The 23994-nt window shown below is 37.8% G+C and overlaps 2 protein-coding genes across 3 annotated transcripts in view; one reads left to right on the top strand and one right to left on the bottom strand.

Moving 5' to 3' along the window:
- LOC118281190 (zinc finger protein 880) overlaps window positions 1-23994 on the top strand; it is a 218039-nt gene that overhangs the window by 37196 nt on the left and 156849 nt on the right. The window lies entirely within an intron of this gene.
- Window positions 1-23994, bottom strand: part of LOC118281233 (translational regulator orb2) — a 76172-nt gene that overhangs the window by 25703 nt on the left and 26475 nt on the right. Inside the window, exon 1 of one of the 2 annotated variants that reach the window (XM_050700954.1) lies at window positions 8027-8153. The exons of the other annotated variant lie outside the window; for it this stretch is intronic. Coding sequence (XP_050556911.1) covers window positions 8027-8066 — 40 coding nt within the window. The 5' untranslated portion in view covers window positions 8067-8153. Of the gene's footprint in view, window positions 1-8026; window positions 8154-23994 lie in introns of those variants that run through there. 2 annotated transcript variants of the gene reach the window in all.

Below are 23994 nucleotides of genomic sequence, written 5' to 3'. Positions count from 1 at the left end.
CATCAACCGTGGCTGTACTATAGGTATCTTCTACATGAGAGGAGTTTGCCATATCTGCAAAGGCATATGGATAGGAGATCGCAATTTAAAAGGTTCAGGTTTATCAGAGAGCACTGCTGCTCTGTCTCTGGACAATCTCTTTACATGAGCTGCTGTTTACATGTGAACATTAGCTCATGACGATACCTAAGTACGTGTGTCGCCTGGACAGTCACCGCTACCATCAGTTGACTGGACAATCTCTTTACATGAGCTGCTGTTTACATGTGAACATTAGCTCATGACGATACCTAAGTACGTGTGTCGCCTGGACAGTCACCGCTACCATCAGTTGACTGGACAATCTCTTTACATGAGCTGCTGTTTACATGTGTACAAACAATACTACGCTGTTTGACTACATGCATAATACCTAGTTTCTAGGTCACGCTAGTAAAAATCGATAATGCCGCCATATACGTGCCAGTCGTCTGTCACGATAGACGAACGTGCTATGAATATAATTATGTGAAATACATTAGTTAATGATAATCTACTAAGCATTTTCAGTCTATTGTAGAGTAGTTTTAGGTATGTTTTTCTTTTTTTATGGTATAAGCCGGTAAACGAGCAAACGGATCACCTGATGGTAAGTAATCGCCGATGTCCATGGACACCAGAAACACCAGAGGCATTACAAGTGCGTTGCCGGCCTTTTGGGAATAGGAATTTGAGGATTGTGGGAGAATCAGAGATTTGGCTCGAGATCTATTAAACTGAATGTCCATTTCTAACTCCTTTGGTGAATAAAATATGTAGGTATCTCATGTACTACGATCTCTGGCCACCATAAGTACGGGTTTGCGGACAGCGGGGCAAGGGTAGCTCGCCGCCCGACCAGAACCAGACCACACCAGACCCTTGCGTACGGCGCGTCGCGTTCTGCGCGCTTCAAAGAGCCAGACCACTACAGATTAGGCCCAGTAGGGCCCGATCACGGAGCTACGGACAACATAACAAGTTAGCGGGGCTCCAGCTCAGGAGCCTTCTCCTGAGGAAGTGTTTAATCAGTAAGAGTTTGACACTCCCTCTCGTATCGCCCAAGTCATTGGATGATTTTTCCCCCTCAAAAAAAAACATATCTCAAGTACTAGTCATGTCATCTTTCCATGAACAGCCTTAAGCCCTAAGAACAGCCTAGAAAACTGGGGCGTGAATAATAAAGGGGCTTAAATGTAGTAAACAACACCAGATAATCCGGTTAACTCATTCTTGTAGTTATTGGCGCGAAATCCTATTTAGACGGTGTACTTACGTCTTACACTTATGTTATAAACGTTGGCCTACATTTGACCTAATATTTACATGTAAATACTATACATATATAGAGATCGTTTTTTTAAAGAGGCGAAAATCGTTCCTTGAAAATCATCCAAGGACTTCTCCCACCTTGGGTGAGGCGAGAGGCTTTTAAAAAGAGTGTCAGACTTACTGACTAAAAACACACCGTTTATTGAAAATCATCCAATGACTTCTCCCGCCTTGGATGAAGCGAAAGGGAGTGTTAAACTCTTACTGACTAAAGACCACCCCGTTCCTACTCCTGCTTTTCGAGCCGGAGCCACGGTAACCCGCTAGGTAGTCCGCAGATCTGAGGTTTGAAATTATAAAATATGCAAAAGAAAAAACAAATAACAAAACGAATCATTTTAATCTTACTAATATTATAAATGCGAAAGCTTGTGAATTGATGTGTACCTATATTTGTCACTCTTTTACGCAAAAACGAATGAATGAATCTGAATGAAATTTGGCACAGACGTAGAATAAAGATTAAAATAATATATAGGCTGATTTTTATCCTGATAACACAAAGCACGCCACTGACAGAAGCCATAATATACATAACATCAATAGCACAACGCGTTTTAATACAAAATCGATAAATTCTTACCTAAAAACTAATATATTTTACCTCCAAATTAAATATCACCTGTTTGTGCACAAAATCGATACATTTTCACCTAAAAACTACATATTTTTTACTAATCTCACCTCCAAATTAAATTTAAACATACATTGCATAGTTGACTGCACGGTTGGTGCGGTGGCTGGGCAACTGGCTGCCGCGCAACCGGTAGCGGGTTCGATTCCCGCGAGCAACTCTTTGTGTGATCCACAAATTGTTGTTTCGGGTCTGGGTGTCATGTGTATGTGAAATTGTATGTTTGTAAACGCACCCACGACACAGGAGAAAATCCTAGTGTGGGGCAACGTTTTTAAAAAAAAAAAAAAAAAAAAAGTTATAAATAAACAAACATAAAAAATTGTTAAGCAAACAAGCGATGGTATCAAAAATAGGGCATGTTGCGTCGGGCATTTTTTACTTAGTAGCTCAAACATCTACCCGTGAGGTCACTGACCTGGCACGTGCTTGCACGACGCATGCGTACTACGATCTTCCCTAGATTACCGAAAATTACCGAAAAAAAATATGTTCTGTTTGTAAAATTATGTGTTTTTTAGTCTATGTAGGGTTTTAAAGGCATTTTATACATTGTTTTTCGGCTAAATTTGGTTAAAATTAAGTATAATTTGTTTAAAGTTTGACTAATTTTAACCAAATTTTACTGAAAAAAATATGTACCTATAATAATGCGTTTTTTAGTATATTTACGGTTATTAAAAGGTGTAATGTTAAGTTAATTAGGTTAGTTATGTTATTTTCGTATTGTAATAGGTAATAAAAGGGCTTAACACCATCTGTTTTCATTGCCACGTGGTATCTTAAAAATGTGTTTAGAAAAAAAAAACGAAACGAACAAGTGATCTGCTTTTTTTTACTAAAGAAGACAATAGCGTATTAGATACGCTTTGAGTTTGTAAAAAGAAATAAAATTGAGTATTATTTACGTATGTAGAATTAGATTCGTTACATTTTTCTATTTCTAATAGCATATTAGTAAATTAAAAAAGCATCCAAAAATCACATGATTTTAATAGTGTAGATGACTTTTATTTGAATATTCGTTTTGTAGATTGTTTTAAATCATTAGACACGTAACAATGTAAACAATTACTTTCGAAGATATATTAATTTGAAATATCGCGTGTGATGTCACATCTAGTTACGTTTTACACGTAGAAATGATCATCATTTTTACGTGTCATTAGTTCATCTGTGATCATGGCGCTTGCAACAGTGCCGAAATATCGGAAACTCATAGACATAAATAAACATGGTAAATATCCCGTCTCAAGTTCTAATGATAGTGTTAGTGACCATGTCAGTTTAAAAACATAACTACCTTATTAATCAAAAACCTATGCAAACCTCTTTAGAAAAAAAACAATCATAAATAATATGACATTATAATGACAGCTATTTTCCCGCGCTTTCCGGTACAAATGTCATACAAAATGGCTGCTTGAATGCAATCTTCTAGTTAAACAGTTTAGAACTATGCAGGTGTATTAGCTAAGTAGGTTACCTAAATGCTATGCGACCTAGATTTCCTTTGAGCCTAGGTTATTGAAGTTATTGATAGATGCACTAGAGGTTGCCTGTTATAAATAATGTTTCAACATATTTTGCTTGTTATGTGTAGAAATATTACAAAACAAAATAGATTTATGATGTACTAACGTTGGAGAACTGATATTTGTGCTTTCAGCTCTTCCCACGGGTGTCATATACCCGTGTAAGAAGTGACTACACATTTGACAGAGACCGGGCAGCAGCGCTCTCTGATAAACCTATAACTTTTTACCACCCGTTTCCACCAGATATGTGCAATGCTACGTTGCTGTGGATACGTTTGGCTTCCATCAATCATATTTATTGACACACTTAGCTTAACAATGGTGGAAAAATGCGTACTATGGATGGCTTTCCTACTATCGATACATCGCACAGCTTCATAGCTTAGTATCAATGAAAACGGTCATATAGAATCACAGCTTAGCTATTACATCTTCGTAACATAGCTACATAGTACATATCTAGTGGCAAACTCCTCTTACGTAAATAATACCTATTAGTCCAACAGAGGACTAATGTCTTATAATATAACTTTGCTACCATTCTCAGTGCCAGAAGGTAATGCTCATTGATCACAATTTCGACATTTTCAATCAATGGTATTTGTTCTAGCCCATTGATTCGTTAAATATACTTTCACTGAAGGAATTGAACACCTTTTGTTTTATTGCGTAATAGTTTGACTATTTACCTTTTACTTACGATATCTATATCCCATGATAGTCCATACTCGCTCTACTATGAGCCTGATCTACCTATAAGTGTGAGTGATACCACGGCCTCACAGAAAACCGACGTGAAACAACGCTTGCGTTGTGTAAGTGAGGTTACCGGAGGCCCAATTACCCCCCTTCTCAATCTTCCCAACAACCCTTAAATTCCTAACTCCCAAAAGGCCGGCAACGCACTTGTAACGCCTCTGGTGTTTCAGGTCTCCATGGGCGGCGGCGATTGCTTACCATCAGGTGATCCGTCTGCTCGTTTACCGGCTTATACCATAGAAAAGAACGTGTCAGGTGGATTCAAGACTTCAGCTTATAACTTTCCTGTCTGATATTTGTCAAAAGTGGTGTTAAAATGCCAACCACACAGTTTTCACTTAAATAAACATCGTAAGAAGTTTTTTAAAAAATATATTAGCTAAATAAATAAAAATCAATTATGCTAATGTCATACTATTGTTTGTTTGAACGCGCTAATCTCCTGAACTACTGGTCCGATTCAAAAAGTTGTTTTTTTGTTGGATAGTCCATATATCGAGGAAGGTTATAGGCTATAAATCGTCACGCTACGATCAAAAGGATCCGAGCAGAGTGGATGAAACTAAGGAAGTAACTAGTTTTCTAAAAAAAAATTTTAAAACCCCGAAAGAGACGTCTCTCGCCCTGGGCGAGGCGAGAGGGAGTGTCCCGACACTCCCTCTCGGGGTGTCTTTCAAACACCACTCCGTTCCTACTCCTGCTTTTGGAGCCGGAACCCCGGTAACCCGCTAGGTTGTAAGATAAAACAAGAGTTTGTTTTTTGAAACCACATAATTTGTATCTGTCATACCAGTTAAAGGTCCTCGTACTAGCTAACTACCAAGCAAAAGACCCCTGTTTTCGATTCCCAGTTACCGTATAAACCTCCCTTAACTATATCGGAAGCAAAACTTACTAACAAACATGTCGCTAACTGCGAGAGTTGACCGAAAAGTTTATCAATAACTACAGTTTGGGATCAGCGGGAGTTAAGCCTTAGTTAAGTTAAGTAACTATTGGGGGTAACCTTTTAAAATATTACAGAATTACGCCCTTTTTGTTCGCCAAAGGGATAAGCATGGAGATGATTGTTGACTGCACGGTTGGCGCGGTGGCTGGGCAACTGGCTGCCGTGCAACGTGTAGCGGGTTCGATTCCCGCACGGAGCAACTCTATGTGTGATCCACAAATTGTTGTTTCGGGTCTGGGTGTCATGTGCATGTGAAATTGTATGTTCGTAAACACACCCACGACACAGGAGAAAATCCTAATGTGGGGCAACGTTTTTTTTAAAAAGAAAAAAAAAGAAATGATTTTAAATGTAATGGTCAAATACTCAAACGTCACTTAATTTTAAGTCGCTCTTAAGTATGGTTACGACAAATTCTTTGTAAATGACAGAGATAGCACGATGTTTAAGTACAACTTAAAATTGAGTAGCATTTCAGTATTCGGACATATTAAGACCGGCATTTCGCTAGATACGTTTATGAGTTCTATTTTTTAATATCTAAAGATCAAATTGCAACAATTCAAAGTTACTCTTTGAACCGAGTCTTTCAAAAGGCTATAATTTATTTAATCAAATTTAAAGAATGACGATTTAACACATTGAACGCCGTGGTGGTCACCGGTGACCGGCGTTAGCGGAGGATTTGCCTTCAACAGTTTTCTATTGGCAGTCAGTCTTGTATAATAAAGAATTAAATAAGTTAACAGTTGATTGATCAACCGTCTGTGATAGTTTACTGATGGACTATGGGTCTCATCTACGTAAGATGAGGTTTTTTTCCAATCTCCACGCTTAGCAAATGAATTGGAGATCGATTTTTAAGAGGCTTCAAAGCCAAATCTCTCTTTTCTACCCCTAAAAGCATGATCAGTCAAAATAACACGAAAAACTGCAATGAAAAGTCAGTTTTTCCGAAAAAAAAAACAGACTCGGTCATTCAGATGTCAAGAATACCGCAAACCTGCTCCATACACGACACGCCTATAGCCGTAGCACGCATGCGCGTAACCATGGCAACCGCAATATGGCTGCCGTTGCCATGACGACTGAAATGTAGGACATCAGTGCCCAGATGACCTGATTCGATGTGGTATTGATGTACAGTCTTTAAGGGATTCTGAAATAGGGATGGATGACTGGGTCAAAAATAAATTACTTATTACAACTTTTCAATACAATAAAATCCTATTCAAAAATAATCACACTCTCATTCGTAAATTTGATGAACTAGCTTAATTTACGATTTTTTCTAGCTAAATTTCTAGAAATAAGTCTGCCATTTGACGTAAAAATCTGATGACGCGATATTAGAGTATTTCATACAAAGTTCATAGAAAATTATAGTTTTTGACGTTTTGAAAAAAGTATTGAATTTGACTAGTAGGAATCACGCCTATTGGGTAGTTTCCTAGGTCAAAAATATTTTTTTTTGACATTTCAATACAATAAAATATCCCAAAATAATCGTACTTTCATTAATTAATTTTTCTAGCGAATTTTAGAGAAGTAAGTATGCTATTTGAGTCAAAAAATAATAAATAATATGACGTCATAAGTTGCGATCTCCTACAAAAATTCATAGAAAAGTAACATTTTTGACATTACGATAAAAGTATTGAATTTGACTAAGTAGTAGGAAAGTACCGTATTATGAAGAAATTGAGTTTGAATTAACAAAAAGAAGGCGCAGTAAGCACTGCATATATACTTCAGCTTTGATCCTCCATTTTCCTTGCTACATTCATTTTACAAAATATCAAATGAAAATATTCTATGAAACTTGCGCAGAACTTCAGTAGGTCAAGCCTACCTGACGCTCGCTATCTCGCTCGATAATTTGCACCTGTCCCCACATTTCCTTAGGGATGAAAAGGGACAACTATACTTCATTAGTTTCAACTTTCAATATGGATATTAGCGTAAGTTCGAGCTAATGATTACATTGTGTGAGAATGAGAATGCTTACGTGGTACGGGCATACAAAATGTATGGCTCAAATTCATAGGAAATGTTGGGAAATAAACAGATGAACATTTTAATGGTAAGTGATTAGAGTTGCTAATGGACACCCGCAATAATAGAGGAGTCACTAATTTGCTATAGTGGGTGCAACTTAACGCTATAGACTGCACACAACGCAAGCGTTTCCACTAGAGATGTGCTAGGTAGCTATGTTACGAAGATGTTCTAACTAAGCTATGAAACTATGTGACCGGTTCCCCTGATACTAAGCTATGCAAGTAAGATGTGATACGAAGATGCGCCGCGCTAAAGTAGCTGTGTGAGGAAGCTTGAGTATGCGATGTATCGAGTAGGGAAGCCATCAGTATCACGCATAAATACCACGCATCTTTCCATAAAAAAAAGCTATTGCTTAACTAAGTCCGTTTCCACTAGTGGAAGCCAAACGCGTCTACAGCACATCTCAGGTCGAAAAGCAGCCTTACATAGGTATAATGTGTCATGACTCCGGTTGAGCCTACACAGCAGTGCCGATGTCCCTGTTACATTTTTTTTACAGGTGTAGAAAGTCATCCAATGATTTCTCCGTAGTAGTCCGCAGCTCCGGATCAGGCATCAGCCCTACTGGACCCCATCTGTGGTGGTCTGATGGCTCTTTGAGGCGCGCGCGGAACGCGACGCGCCGTACGCACGGGTCTGGTTCTGGTCAGGCGGTGAGCTACCCTTGCTCGCCGTCCGCAGACCCGCACATGTATTGATAATTTAAATATATAAATTAACATAAAAACTTACCATAATAGGCCATGTTATTGACCAAATGTTCGTTGATCATCGTATCCAAATTTATTTTGTCACTTTCACACGTAAACTTTGATAAATCAAATACTCAAAAACACATCTTAGATTCACTTCACTGTAAACATGATTTTTTGGTATTAAGAAAAGTGGATATTTAATGTTAAGAATACTATATTTTTGTAAGAGCTATCATGAGACATCTTCTCTATAATATAAAAATAAGTCGTGTTTTCCTTCCTGACGCTATAACTCCAGAACGCACGAACCGATTTCCACGGTTTTGCATTCGTTGGAAAGGTCTCGGGCTCCGTGAGGTTTATAGCAAAGAAAATTCAAATAATTCCAAAGCCCAAATTCTGCCACAAGTCATTATTGTACGCAGACGAAGTCGCGGGTAACTGCTAGTATCTACTAAATTACCTAAAAATCACGGTTTACTCACATACATTAATGGAGAAAAGCTCTACTAGTTTCGAGTCACAGAGGGACTCTTCCATCAATGCATGGTGAGATCGCAGTTTAAAATGTTTAGGTTAATCAGCATTGCTACCTGGTCTCTATCCCTTATTTGGGTATCACATACCCGCAACAAGAGTGGCGGTGGTGATAAATCTATTTTACTCTTGCGTCGACCTCACGATCTTGATAAAGAGATAATGAATACTTATCTTGTTGTGATCTAGTATGATAATGATAGCATATTATCTTAGGAAACGTGATGTATCATATTTTTTCAAACACGTACAGATAGATATATATAATATGACTGTTTCCTATGTGTTTGAATTGGTATATATGTGATTTGTCTAATATATAAAATTCTCGTGTCACAGTTTTCGTTGCCATACTCCTCCGAAACGGCTTTACCGATTTTGATGAAATTTTTTGTGCTTATCCGGTAGTACAACCCTATTTTTTTTTTTCCGCGGACGAATTCGCGATCAGAAGCTAGTAATAATATAAAGATATTATTATAAGATCGCGCAGTAGTTCCCAATCGATGGTCCGCAGAAAGCAAAATATGGTCCGCTAAATAAGAAAGATTCACAAGATTTAACCTTTTTGATTATTAAAATCAATTGAGTATTTTTATGAGAACGAACCTTACGAATCCGGAGAAACTTTTGTGTGGGATCTAATGAAAAAAATGTCAGTAATAGTGGTTCCTAGCCGAACAAAAAGGCACCAGCCACTATGTAACACCCACTAATCACCAGTGAAAAATCGAAATTATCCTACTTTTAGCAGTACGGTAAAAACCCTTACAGTATTTTACCTGACCCGAATATGGAAGGCAAGGCACTAAAGACAATTATAAAAGAAATATATTATCCCCGAAGGGGTAGGCAGAGGTGCACATTACGGCGCGTAATACCGCTATACAAAAACGTATACCCACTTTTCACCATTTGTGTTATAAGCACAGTCAAATTAAACAAATAAACAATAAATAATACAAATAAATTATAATAATATATAGCAACCTTCACCTCTCTAGCGTTTGGTTTGAGCACTGAGTTGTAGCATCACCATTGCGTAACCAGAGCAAACACATTTAGCTTACGATGCATAGTGAGACGTCACACTGTGTAGAGAGAGTGTAGAGAGAGGTGGAGTTGATTTTTAACCGACCTCACAAAAGAGGGAGGTTCTACGTTTAACCTGTATGTATGTAAATTTGTGTGCGATTATCTCAGGATTTACTGAACCGATTTTGATGCGCTTTGCAGAAAAGTGTTTGTTACACTGAGTAAGGTTTTAGTATGTTATCCGACTTCAAGTCGATTTCAACTCCAGAGGCGTTACAAGTGCGTTGCTGGCCTTTTGGGGGTTAGGAATTTAAGTGTTGTTGGAGAATCGGGGATTGAGAAGATTGGGAGGGGGGAATTGGGCCTCCGATAACCTCACTCACACAACGAAACACAACGCTCACTTATTTCACGTCAGTTTTCAGTGAGGCCGTGGTCTCCACTCTGGTCAAGCCAGCCCATTCGTGTCGAAGCATAGCTCTCCCACAATGAAAGCTATTCATGAGATACTGTGACGTAATATCGCTCTATATGCCAAGTGCTTCATCAAAATGAGATATAGACTGGTAACAACTGGTTAATGAATGATTAGCCAAATTAATCGCGGTATTACGGTGCTTTTCCATCAGAGAATATAGCTATGTAGATGTAATAGCTAAGCTGTGAAACTATGTGACCGATTCCACTGATACTAAGCTATGTAGCTGTGCGAAGAAGATACGCAGCTCGAGTATGCGATGTATTGATAGTAGGGAAGCCATCTATAGCACGCATCTTTCCATATAAAAGCACAGTTTCTCTGAGTCCGTTTCCACCAGTACTAAGCTATGTGTACCAAAGAATATGATTGGTGGAAGCCAAACGCATCCACAGTAACAGAGCATAGCACATGTCTGATGGAAAATCTGCCTTAAACAGGAGTTTACGGCCTTAGTTAACAGATAAAGGCTGCCAATAATCATGCAGGATAGACCACTCTGCGCCTTAAAAAGCCAGACCACCACAGATAGGGCCCGGTAAGCCTGATGCCCGATCTGGAGCTGCGGATAACATAACGGGTTACCGGAACTCCGGCTCAAAGTAGGATTAGGAACGGGGTGGTTTTTAGTCAGTAGGACTCTGAAACACACCCAAGGCGGGAGAAGTCATTGGATAATATTCCACTCAAAAAAAAAGGATAGACAACTCTACGTTTGCTGAACAATAACCTAATAAGAAAAAACGCTTGTCCATCAACGAAAACGTTATAAAAGAATAATTTAGACAAATCACAACGTAAGCTAAGTATGTTTTTATGCCTTTCGCAACAGCTCAAGGTCAACAATTTGCCTCAGTTTGCTGTGTTTACACTAAATATTATCATGGCACCGTCAAGAACGCTACCAGAAGGTAAGCAGACCTTGCTTGCCGTTCCACATGTAACTAGGAGCTACTGGGCTTTACAGATTTTCAAAATTTCTCAGTAGTAGCACGGAGTATCCGGAGCTGCGGACAACGTAAAAGGTTACCGGGGCTCCGGCTCAAAGCAGGAGAAGGAACGGGGTGGTTTTTAGTCAGTAAGAGTCTGACACTCCCTCTCGCCTCACCCAAGGTGGGAGAAGTCATTGGATTATTTTCCCCCTCAAAAAAAAACCATGGAGTACTTCGACAGTGCCCAAAACGGCCCATAGTTGGAACATATTACTGTTTAAAATTGTACACCACACTGTACACTATGGATGCATTAAAGTGATTTAATTTGATTTGGTCTGGAATTATGCCCGGTATATGGCTGGTAATAGACTCACCCCCTATTACATGGGACTTATAACATAAATAGTGAAAAGTGGGTGTACCAGTACCTAACTTAATTTTTTTTTACACCTGCATAAAAACTGCAGTGAAAATAGTTCAGGCGCTGTTATGAAAAACAAAATATCTTTGTTGCAGGACGTGAGGCAATTTTGTATGGATTGCGTTCCTTCTTCTTTATATTTTTATTTATTTTTCTATTAATTTAAATTAATACGATTCGATAAAGGAAACGGTTTTGAAAATCAGTCAAGTATTTTTTTAGAATATTAGGGCGACAAACAAGTAGACGGATCACTTGATGGTAAGCAATCGCCGCCGCGCATGGACACTTGAAACACCAAAGGCGTTACAGGTGCGTTGCCGGCCTTTTGGAGTTTGAGGGATTAGAATTGCGTGACAGAAACTAATAGAATTCTCAGAAACTAATAGTATCTCAATCGATTTGTCGTCGATCGCAAGAGACTACACATTTGACCGAGAAAGAGCGTCAAAAAATGACCCTTTAAAGTTTAAACCTAACCCGGGAATAAACACAAAGATTTGTCACACAACTACAAAATCTTAATACTATTACAAATGCGAAAATTTGTATGTATGTATGTTTGTTACTCAATCACGTCAAAACGGCTGAAGGAATCGGGATGAAATTTGGAACAGGGGTAGATTGTGGTCTGAAATAACACATAGGTTACTATTTATCCCACAGGCACGTGTTTGTATGTATGTTTGTTACTCAATCACTTAAATACGGCTGAAGGGATTGGGATGAAACTTGGAACAGGGGTAGATTATACTCTGGAATAAAATAGAGGCTAATATTTATCCCACGGATACCAGTTTGTGTGTATGTTTATTTATTACTCAATCACTGCAAAACAGCTGAAGGGATCGGGATGATATTTGGAACAGGGGTAGATTATGGTCTGGAATAACACATAGAACTTTTTATCCCACAGGGAACGCTGGCAGAATCAAGTAGACAACAAATTAACGACTAAACGTTGTTTTAAAAGAGACAAAAAAATAAAAAGTGTTTGTTTCACCTCAACCCAAAAAGTGTATCCATTGTTTTTATGTATGTTTTAACAAAAGTGCGGCGGCGGACGGCCATGTCAAGGTTTCTTGCGTCAGTCAGCTAACCTACTACTTGACTGTGACATTTGTCCACCACGCTTACAATTTAACTATTGTCCATAATTACTTCGGCACGAATGGGCCGGCTCGACCGGAGTGATACTACGGCCGAGTAGAAAACCGACGTGAATCAACGCTTGCGTTCTGTAAGTGAGGTTACTAGAGGCCCAAATACCCCTCTTCCCAAGCTCCCCTATTTTTGATTTTCTAACTTCTCAATTTTCTAACCTCTTAAATGCCGGCAACGCACTTGTAACGCCTCTGGTGTTTCGTGTGTCCATGGATATTGGCGATTGCTTACCATCAGGGGCCTTGGTCTAGCCTGGAGTAGCTATACAACCTACATAGCTCCTTCCCTCTTGCACTGCTCAATGATCGACCATTCTGACACAATTGTGATAGCAAACTAAGGCCTCAGGTGATCCGTCTGCTCGATTACCGGATTATACCATAAAATTACTATACATAATTATATACTTCATAATATTACTATAGTAGGTAGTATAGACCTATCTACCTATCCCTGTTTAGTAATTTAAGGTATTTTATTTATTTACCATACTTGTTGATTACATTTTTGAATATTTAATTAGAAAAAGAAAACATTTAAAAATATAAAAAGCATTAGCCCACCAGTAACGGGATAAATCCAAGCTACCGGCGGTCAGGGGTCAAGAGAGAGGTATTTCCGGACAATACGCGCTGTGTCCAGAAGTACTATATTATTATACCTATACTAGCGGACCCGACAGACGTTGTCCTGTCTACACGTCTTTAATTAGAAAATTTGTCGGATCCAATGTAAAACATTCCAAAATCAACAACTACTAATAAATTAAAAATTAATTAAAAAAACATTGTCCAGCGGACAAAATTGTGAATCTAAACCATTCTCAGATCCCCTTGAACACACACAAACTCCAGTCGTTTAAGAGAAGTTCAGTGACATACACACTTATAGAAGAATTATATATAAATAAATATATATTATTATTAAACATTGTTATATTTATTGTTAAATAGAAAAAAGAGACTATAGGAATCCAACTATGGGATTGTTCAACGCCATGAATCAGTTTCATTTAAATCAATGCTATGTGTGTGTATACATAAGGTATATAATTGATTGATTGCTATCATTCAATTTCTATTTACACCTTTATATACATACATATATGTGACATAACAACACTCCTTTTATTTATTTTTTTATATAAAAATAAGTCGAGTTTTCCTTCCTGACGCTATAACTCCAGAACGCACGAACCGATTTCCACGGTTTTGCATTCGTTGGAAAGGTCTCGGGCTCCGTGAGGTTTATAGCAAAGAAATTTCAGGAAAAATTCAAGAGAAAAGCAGGAAAGCAGGGAAAATCATTGGTGGCGAAACGGAGTTCTTGGCTTGTTAGTTTTTAATATAAATATCTTAGGTTTCCACACTATGTTTTCCTTCACCGTTTGTCAGTGGTGTGTAATATCTCGGAAAATATCACATTGCTAATTTTGCCATTGGTAAGTTTCGAACCCGCGTGCGAGCGTGATGTTTTATAGCCAATAAATAACCTTCCTCGATAAATGCACTGCCCAACAGAAAAAGAATTATTCAAATCGGACCAGTCGTTTTGGAGATTCAGCGCGTTCACACAAACAAACAAACAAACTCTTCGGCTTTATAATATTAGTATAGAAGATATAGAAGATATTATAGGCTATTTTTTATCCCGGGAAAGCGGGCAAAACCGCTTGTAAAAGCTTATATAGAATGTAGAACGTAATATATTATTTATTCAGTAAAGTTACACGTGTATGTAGAAAGGTCGGGCAAAAGGTATATTAATTATAGAACAGTTGAATACATGGTTGGTGCAGTGGCTAAATGATAGGTTGCTTTCCACGTGTGTGGGACTAGATTACATGGGAGCAGGGGTAGTATGATCCTGGATGAATGATACAAGATGACTACAGGGGCTCCGGCTCGAAGAGCAGCAGTAGGAGCGAGGTGGTTTTTAGTCAGTAAAAGTCTGAAACTCCCTTCCGCCTCACTCGAGGCGTGAGAAGTCACTGTATAATTTTACCCATCAAAAAAAGGCAAAGCTATTAAAAAACTACAGAGACTCTATCTCTTTATTCTTAGTCAAGTAAGGTGTTTCCGATTTAAATCATAAGTAGAGCTAGGTACTATTCAGCTTTTCAGTTTATGATTAGGTATTTTTTGTTTATAAAACATTTTTATATTTTCTTCTTTTTAATAAGTATTATAAAAGCGAAAATCTATGTTTATGTGTTTGTTTGTATGTTTGTTATTCAATCACATCAAAAACGCTACCGGGTTTAGGACGAAATTTGGAACAGGCGTAGATTATAGTCTAGAATAACACTTATGCTTCTTCTTATCTCATGAAAACGCGGGTGACGCCGCGGTTAGAAGCTAGTATCAAGATATTGAGATGAGCTAGCACCTGTACAGTAAATAAAGTAGTGAGAAATACAGTCTCTTCAGTTATTAGATAAGTACTGACAGACGGACACAATTGTCGGAGATAATTATAGTATTTACACGGGATTATGTAATCATACAGCGTCCTAGTACAAATACTAAGCGAAGTAAATAATAAATAAATGTTTTTTTAAACGAGCAGATGGATCACCTGTTGGTAAGCAATCGCCGCCGCCCATGGACACTTGAAACACCAGAGGCGTTACAAGTGCGTTGCCTTTTGGGGGTTAAGAATTTGAAGATTGTTGATGATTCGGGGATTGGGGAGGTGTGATTGAGTCTACGGTAACCTCACTCACACAATAAACACAGCGCAAGAGTTGTTTCACGTCGGTTTTCTGGTCTCAGAGCTACGAACGTAAAGGTACTGACTGTTGTCTGTCTGTTATTCCTTTATTCCTAAAACACTACAGATTTTGTTCAAATCTGAGACAATAACAGAATAGAACTTGAAAAATAACGTTTTACAATTTTACTCTTGATTAAAATCGCTTCTAAATAAATAATTCCATTAACAGGATTATTAAATGCAACGTTTTTAAAAAAATTTACATTTACTAATCTCACTCAGCTCATCTACACCTGGCCGTAAAATTATATACCTTTGCCAACCCTAGAATAGAACTACGAGTAGTAAAATAAAACGTGTATAGTCTATGCATAGCTAAAAGCGCGCGAAAAAATAAACAATGCATTCGTTCAAAATGTCATTGAATCAAAAATAAAATGACACAAGGATATCGAACGAGGTTGATCCGGAGCTGCGGACTACCTAGCGGGTTTACGGGGCTCCGGCTCGAAAAGCAGGAGTAGGAACGGGGTGGTTTTTAGTCAGTAAGAGTCTGATACTCCCTCTCGCCTCGCTCTAGCGAGTGAAGTCAGTGGATGATTTACCCCCTTAAAAAAAATAGAGCTAGGTTTTTCGGGTTCAGTACACTGGTTGGCAAATTATAGCTTACTATTAGGTTTTCAGTGATAATTGAAGATACTTTTTTTAAGAAGGGAAAATCACTCTCTTACTCTCACTCTTCTATGACTTTTCCTGACTTGAGTGTCAATCTCTTACTGACTAAACAACACCCCGTTCCTACTCCTGCTTTTCAAGCCGGAGTCCCGATAACCCGCTAGGCATTATTAGATGATTTTTCCCCCTTAAAAAAAGCCCTTTTCTAGCTAATCTAAAGCAGTTTCACGTTTAATTTATAGTTGATTATTAATTCAAGGTAAAGGAAAAATGCTACATCCTCGCCTCGCATTAATAGCTGAATGAATATCAATTCAAGCACTTTCAATTATATTTACACCTAGTATTAAGAAAACAGTAATAAAATGAAAATTACCAAAAAACTAAATTTTCCAAATTAAATAACCACTTTTCTTAAAACCAACACTGATATAGAAAAATATCTTTATCGTAAAAAAAACACTATTTTTTTTTATATAGAGTTCACTGCACTCCCGTCTCAATGGTCGACGTAATATTTTTTTCACAAAAATAGACTGAACACGCAACGCCCACGGTTCTAAATTCGTATTTAAATTTTTAAAAAGTCACAGACGCATGCGCCTCGGTCGCGCGCGCTCACCTACTGACAGCGCGCATCACAGATTCTCAACGCGATTGTTATCGAGCAACCGACCAAATTAAGATGTTCTATGACAAAACCGAATTTGAAACAAACATAACCTTTTTAATTTAGCCGCGCTATACTAGACAAATTATGCTGACAAATTGAGTAGTCTGTTTTATTCTGTGAGCGTTGCTAAATTGTGGTTCGTTTTCAATTTTGCCGGGTTATATGGAAATTCTACTACTGGATCACGAGGTTTAAAGCATCTTCGTTAGAGACGTGAATAGTTATTTTTAACTACATTTAGAATAGCATGCCAAAATGGAAAATGTCAAACAGTCTCAATGGTTTATTTTGCATTAATAAAGAACTTAGTTAGCTCTTATTTCAGTTTACAGATCTATTATGAGATATCGCTAAAGTTAAAACATGGAGAGTGACCCATTTGCATAATGTCACGTATGATTACGAAATTGTTGAGTTTCGTTCGAGTTTTAGGTTTTAAAATGCTGTTTTCGTGCGTACGTTTGTGGTAGTAGAGTAGAATATATTTGTCAGTGACGCTACTCTTCACGAGGGTGTTGAAAGACCATACTAAGATACCCCTCATTAAATAGAGACCGTGCAGCATAAGGCAGCTCTTTGATAAACATTATTTTTGAGGGTGGGAAATTATCTAATGACTTTTCCCGCCTTTGACGAGGCGAGAGGGAGTGGCAGACTCTTACTGAATAAAAACCACCCCGTTCCTTCTCCTGCTCTCGAGTCGGAGCCCCGGTAACTCCCTATGCAGTCCGCACTTCTGAGTCGGCATCAGCTCTACTGGGCCCCATTTGTGGTGGTCTGAACGCTCGATGTCTGGTTCTAGTCAGGCGGCGAGCTACCCTTGCTCGTCGTCTGCAGACCCGTGTTTACGGTAGCCAGAGATTATCTTGCGGCTCACTGATAAACCTGAACCTTTTAAACTGCGATATCCAAATCGCCTGCTAAGCGTAGAGATTATGGCAAAACCTCATATGTAGAGGAAGCTCGTAGTCCAGAAATGAACTATCACTGATAGCTGATAGTATGATAAGTTTAGAAATATACTTTTTTTAATAGAATGAGTCGGTAAACGAGCAGACAGATCACCTGATAGTAAGCAATTGCCGCCACCAATGGACACTTGATACACGAGACGCGTAACAAGTGCGTTGTCGGTCTTTTGGGGGTTAGGAATTTAAGGGTTGTTGGGGAATCACAACGCAAGCGTTGTGTTTCGTCACTTCGGTTTTCTGTGAGGCCGTGGTATCACTCCGGTCGAGCCGACCCATTCGTGCCGAAGCATGGCTCTCCCACATTTATACTGTTTAAGATATTCTTATCTAGTATTGATAAAATCGAAGGCTGTTTGAAGATTTCTCTTATTGTTAACCTTAGAAAAGTATATAGATTTTCCTTATATAAAGATTATTATTTATAAATATGAATTCTAAGTTTATTTGTATTCTAAAGACGTAAAGATAAATTAGATTAACAATGGTAAAAAAGAATAATAAAAAAAGAAGAATATATATCCCTTAATTTTTGGTTTTTGTAACATTCAATCAACGATTACATACTTACCATCAGGTGGGATTGTAGTCAAGCATTTAGTTTTTACCGAATAAAAAAAACAATGCCTAATATATTAATTATTATGTTATCGGCTTACTCACGTAACTGTTTGACGAGGAACTCGACTAGTTTCAAGCCGTGTTAGAGGCTCATATTTATGAGCAGCATTTCACGACCCATGACGCGGTTATTGTCGCAACATAGCTTGTTTGGTCACTTAGGTAAGTTATATACCTAATTTTTTTCAGATTCCACCTCCTTTCAGGTTAAAAAAGCCATTATATAACAGTGTTATTTATATATAGTCGTATGTAAAGCAGTAAGCAATACAGTAGCTCTGGTTAATGTAAATTATGTACCTACATTTTTTCAGATTCCACCTCCTTTCAGGTTAAAAAAGCCATTATATAACAGTGTTATTTATATATAGTCGTATGTAAAGCAGTAAGCAATACAGTAGCTCTGGTTAATGTAAATTATGTACCTACATCTTTTCTCAGATTTTACCTCCTTTCTAGGGTAAAAAAGACATTATATAACAGTGTTATTTATATATATTCGTATGTAAAGCAGTAAGCAATACAGTAGCTCTGGTTAATGTAAATTATGTACCTACATCTTTTCTCAGATTTTACCTCCTTTCTAGGGTAAAAAAGACATTATATAACAGTGTTATTTATATATTCGTATGTAAAGCAGTAAGCAATACAGTAGCTCTGGTTAATGTAAATTATGTACCTACATTTTTTCAGATTCCACCTCCTTTCAGGTTAAAAAAGCCATTATATAACAGTGTTATTTATATATAGTCGTATGTAAAGCAGTAAGCAATACAGTAGCTCTGGTTAATTGGTTAACAAAACGCCCAAGGTCGAACCGAAGGCTGTGACAGCATTGTGTAATGCGCACGCGCACACTGACGCTAGATGTGGCTTGAGCGCACTTGTAATGGGGAGGTTACGTTGATTTTAACAAATGAATTTATGTGTGGCACGAATGGGCTCGATCGGAGTGATACCACGGCCGAGCAGAAAACCGATGTGAAACATTGCTAGCGTTGTGTTTCGTTGTGAGTGCGGGGTTACCGGAGGCCCAATTACCTCCCGTCCCAATCCCCGATTCCCCAATAACGAAAAATAAAGCAATCAAAGACTTAAATTCCCAACACCCCAAAAGGCTGGCAATGCACTTGTAACGCCTCTGGTGTATCAGATGTCCATGTGCACCGGTGATTGCGTATCATCAAGTGATCCGTCTGCTCGTTTACCGACTAATACCACAAAAAAATATATTCTACTCTCCCGTCACCTCGTCAAATTATAATAAAAACAACACCACAAAACAAAACTGCACTTCATTAAACAAAAACATCACTAAACTAAACTTAGCAACAAACAAATATTTGCATGCAATCCACTCGGAAACTCTTAACATTTGCTGTGAACGCCGAAAAACACGTTAATTTTTATACCTTTGCATCATCACCATTAAAATGAGTATTATTAACATTTACCATAAATGCTGTGTGCTATATTTAGCTTCGGTCCCAACAAATAGGTTGTGATTAGCCGACCTTTATGCCCATAAAGTTTTATTTGATCCCACAACTGTTATGGCGTCATAAGAATTAAAAAATAATGGTGACATGTTTTTTTCGCGGTGATATTAACATAATATTATTATGGCAGAGTAAAGTGCTGTTGTTATAAGCTCTTGCCGTGGGTGTCATAAAGGGTTATATAATAGACAGATACCGAGAAGCAGCTCTCTCTCTGATAAATCTGAACCTTTTTTTAAAGGGGGGAAAGTCATCCAATGCCTTCTCTCGCAAGGGCAAGGCGAAAGGGAGTGTCAGACTCTTACTGACTAAAAACTACCCCGCTCCTACTCCTGCTTTTCGAACCGGAGCCCCGGTAAACCCGCTAGGTAGTCCGCAGCTCCGGATCAAGTTCTCCTCCATAGGAATCTACACTTTGGAACGAGCATGTTTTTTAATAGAGCAACTAGAGGACTAACCGACAGACTTTATTAATACTATTATATTTGCTTTGACGTTCAAAAGTTCCTGGTCTATTTGAAATAAATAATTTTGACTTTGAGAAAATCCTAGTGTGGGTAAAATTTTAAGAAAAAAATTAAATAAAAAATTGAAGTCACATCTAGCATCTTTCAAATGATATCTTTGTATCTACGTCGCAACTCTAACAATCGTAGGTACGGTCGGCAAAACAAACTGTGTCAAGTTTATTCATATTTTTATTACTAGACTTTTTTTGCTACCATTATTAAGAAATGCATCGTTGGATCGTTTGTTTTTATTATTAAGATGAAACTGTTTTAAAGACAATTAGTTTTTTGTCAAATGGCGATTTTAAAGTTGTGACAGGTTATTTACAATCAGTATTACTAACTTTTTGTTTTGTTTAAAGGGGGAAAAATCATTCAATGAACTCTCCCGCCTTGGGTGAGGCGGGAGAGTGTCAGGCTCTTACTGACTAAACACCACGCCGTTGCTACTCCTGCTTTTCGAACCGGAGTCCCGAAAAGATGACTTTAAATGGAAAAACATATCATCGATTTTTTCCGCGATGGTATAAGCCGGTAAACGCGCAAACGGATCACCTGATGGTAAGCAATCGCTGCCGTCTATGGGCACCCGAATCACCAGAGGCGTTACAAATGCCTTGCTGGTGTTTTGTTAGGAATTTAAGGGTTAGTAGGGAATCGGGGATTGGGAAGATTGAGAAGTGGGGAATTGGGCTTCTGGCAACTTTACTCACACAACGGTAAATATTTGTTTTGGATCTGTGTATGTACGTTTTTTAAAAAATAATGACAGTAAAACGTCATTTTTAGCTGTGCTTCTGCTAACCGTACCAACCAAATATTTTTTTCTATACCAAACTCAACTTGACTCATACAGTTTTAACTATGTAGTTACCTGTTACATAGTTATTACTGTGGAAACTTATCCATATTGTCATATTGAAATAGGAGTAATAGGAGTATACAGAAGTCAAAGTTATAATAATTTATTTCAAATAGACCGAGAAGGCACTTTTGAAAGTCAAAGCAAATATTACAATATTAAAAAAAAACACAACGTCTGTCTGTCGGTCAGTCCTCTAGTTGCTCTATTTGCTCGTTCCAAGGTGTAGATTCCTATGTAGAAGAAGGAACTTTCATCATGTTTTTTTTATTTATTTAGTATAACTAGTGGTCGCCTAGTGGTTGAAATTCAACCATATACGATTTAATTTACAATACCACTTAACATACGTTCAAGGATAATTTTTATTTAACTCAAACTCAAACAAACTCTTTTATAAAACTCTATTCATATGAGACGTCAATATCATCGCAATGTCTATCGATTTTGACGTTTTGTCAAATACGATCAGATACTATGCATGTGGGTGTAATGTTTTATTTATTAATTTAATGTACTTTATAAGCATTATTTTTGAAAAATATTAGCGTCCTGCACTTCTCCTACACATAAACTATAAGTGTACCAAATTTTATACTCCTACGTCCGCGCAATTTTCGTAAAAAGCGGTCCAAAGTTTTTGCATCACGTATTAATATATAGATTTCATTACATTTTTCGTTTTACAGTTTAGTTTGCCAAACTTCGGAGTTTGTTGGCGGGAATTCTGGCTTCTTATATTTTCTACACAAACATAACTTACTAACTGTCCTACTCAGAGTCAATTAAGGGTTCAAAACAAAACCTTTTTTCTTTTGACCATTTATAGAGTACCTTATCTAATATTTAACAGAGTCGTATTCTACAGTATTTTAGTCAGCTAAGTTAATTAGCTTGGAATTCACTTGACGATTTAAGACCAAAATATAGACTATTTTGTTGTTTAATGACTTAACAACTGAGTTTCTAACAGCGAATCCAAAAGTATAACGTAGTATAGTTTGTTTTCTGACCGTACCTACGTGTGTGTGTGGACGATTCTGTTGACCGTACTAGTTGACGATAAAAAGGAAGTCACGATGCATTAACATGTTGATATTACACGCGTAGGCCCACTAAACTAGCGGGGATAGATTACAAGTAATCCCTTTTTAAGGGGAAAATCATCCAATGACTTATCCCGCCTTGGGTGAGGTGAGAGGGAGTGTCAGACTCTTACTGACTAAAACTAACCCGTTCCTACTCCTGCTTTTCGAGCCGGAGCCCCGGTAAACCCGCTAGGTAGTCCGCAGCTCTGGATCAGGCAACAGCCCTACTGGGCCCCATCTGTATTACTAGTACCATTAGTATGAGTTTGCCTTACGTTTAAAGTAATCGAAACGAGAGCGCGTTCGGCGCTTTTACCCTTAGTACGAGTTCACTTTACGTTAAACAAAATCGAAACGCGAGCTCGTTCGGCGCTCTGATTGGTTGTTTCATTCGCACATGCTGCTTATGATGAAGAGTCCCTCTGTGACTCGAAACTAGTAGAGCTTTTCGCCATTAATATACGTGAGTAAACCGTGATTTTAAGTTAATTTAGTATGTCTCACGATAGTTATTATAAAAATATGAACATTTTCTCAAGAACTCCAATACTTGTGCTTCCTCGCTGTTTTAATGGCCCTACAAAACCCGCTTCCGCTTGCGCTCAGTACCTACACAATAGTGTTGGTCAATACACACAGAACACTAATCATATGTCACAAGTGTAACATGACGTGCTATGGCGACACATCAAGTTATACATAACCAATATAACATGGTATCGCTTGGTATGAAACTTTCGCACATTAAGAGGTCAGCTTATACTAGATTCTTTAGCTTGCTGCATGGAGCAATAAAGAACCAGTTTACCATGGTCTCGCTTTGTATGTTCTTTCTATACATTCAGAGGTCAGTTTATACTGGTTGGTTTAGCTTGCTGCATGGAGCTATACACAACCAGTTTACCATGGTCTCGCTTTGTATGATCTTTCCACACATTCAGAGGTCAGTTTATACTGGTTAATGTAACTTAAAAAATGTTATATAGAAACTAGAGTATATAACATAGAGGTTATAATATTTGTCTCAATATTAACAGTACGTGACTGTCCACTGCCGGCTTCTTGTCTATCTGTGGCCTATGAGCTTAAAAATAAAATCCCACCCAAAACATAAATGTGAAAGGATGCCAAGTTCGATAATATTGGAATGCTTCGCCTATAAAAGAAGTGAGATCTAAATAAGTACCAAGTTCCATACACAGACCTCAGTTAAAAATGATATAACAAGTTGGCAAGTTTTCACACACTTTGTTATGAACCTACTAAACGCAATGAGTCAAGTATATAATTTTCTATTAAAACTTGCCAAGTTATATCATTTTTAACTGAGGTCTGTGTATGGAACTTGGTACTTATTTAGATCTCACTTCTTTTATAGGCGAAGCATTCCAATATTATCGAACTTGGCAGCCTTTCACATTTATGTTTTGGGTGGGATTTCATTTATTTTTGTAAGGTTTATTTTCTTTTTTTCTTATTTTACTTTACTTTGACTAAATACAAACCTTCGTAACGAATTTTAGGTCGGTACGACCATTGGAAGATATAGATATTTTTTTTGTTTTAGTTCCTTAGGGGTATGAATTTACACCTTCATTATTTTTAAAACCGACTCACACTTGGCCATTTTCAGATTTTTTCCTTTACCTTGACCTAAAGACCTACCTCCATGCCAAATTTCAAGTTACGACTATTGGAAGTGGTCTAGGTTTTTGATGAGTGAGTGAGTGAGTCAGTCAGTGAGTGTATAGTAAAAATAGCGATTTTCTGACGTCAATATCTCAAGATCTACAATAGGTACATTAATGAAATTTTGTATTTTAGA

The sequence above is a fragment of the Spodoptera frugiperda genome, chromosome 19 (assembly GCF_023101765.2).
Source record: "Spodoptera frugiperda isolate SF20-4 chromosome 19, AGI-APGP_CSIRO_Sfru_2.0, whole genome shotgun sequence".
Classification (NCBI taxonomy): domain Eukaryota; kingdom Metazoa; phylum Arthropoda; class Insecta; order Lepidoptera; family Noctuidae; genus Spodoptera; species Spodoptera frugiperda.
This window is presented reverse-complemented; position numbering and strand designations above follow the sequence as displayed.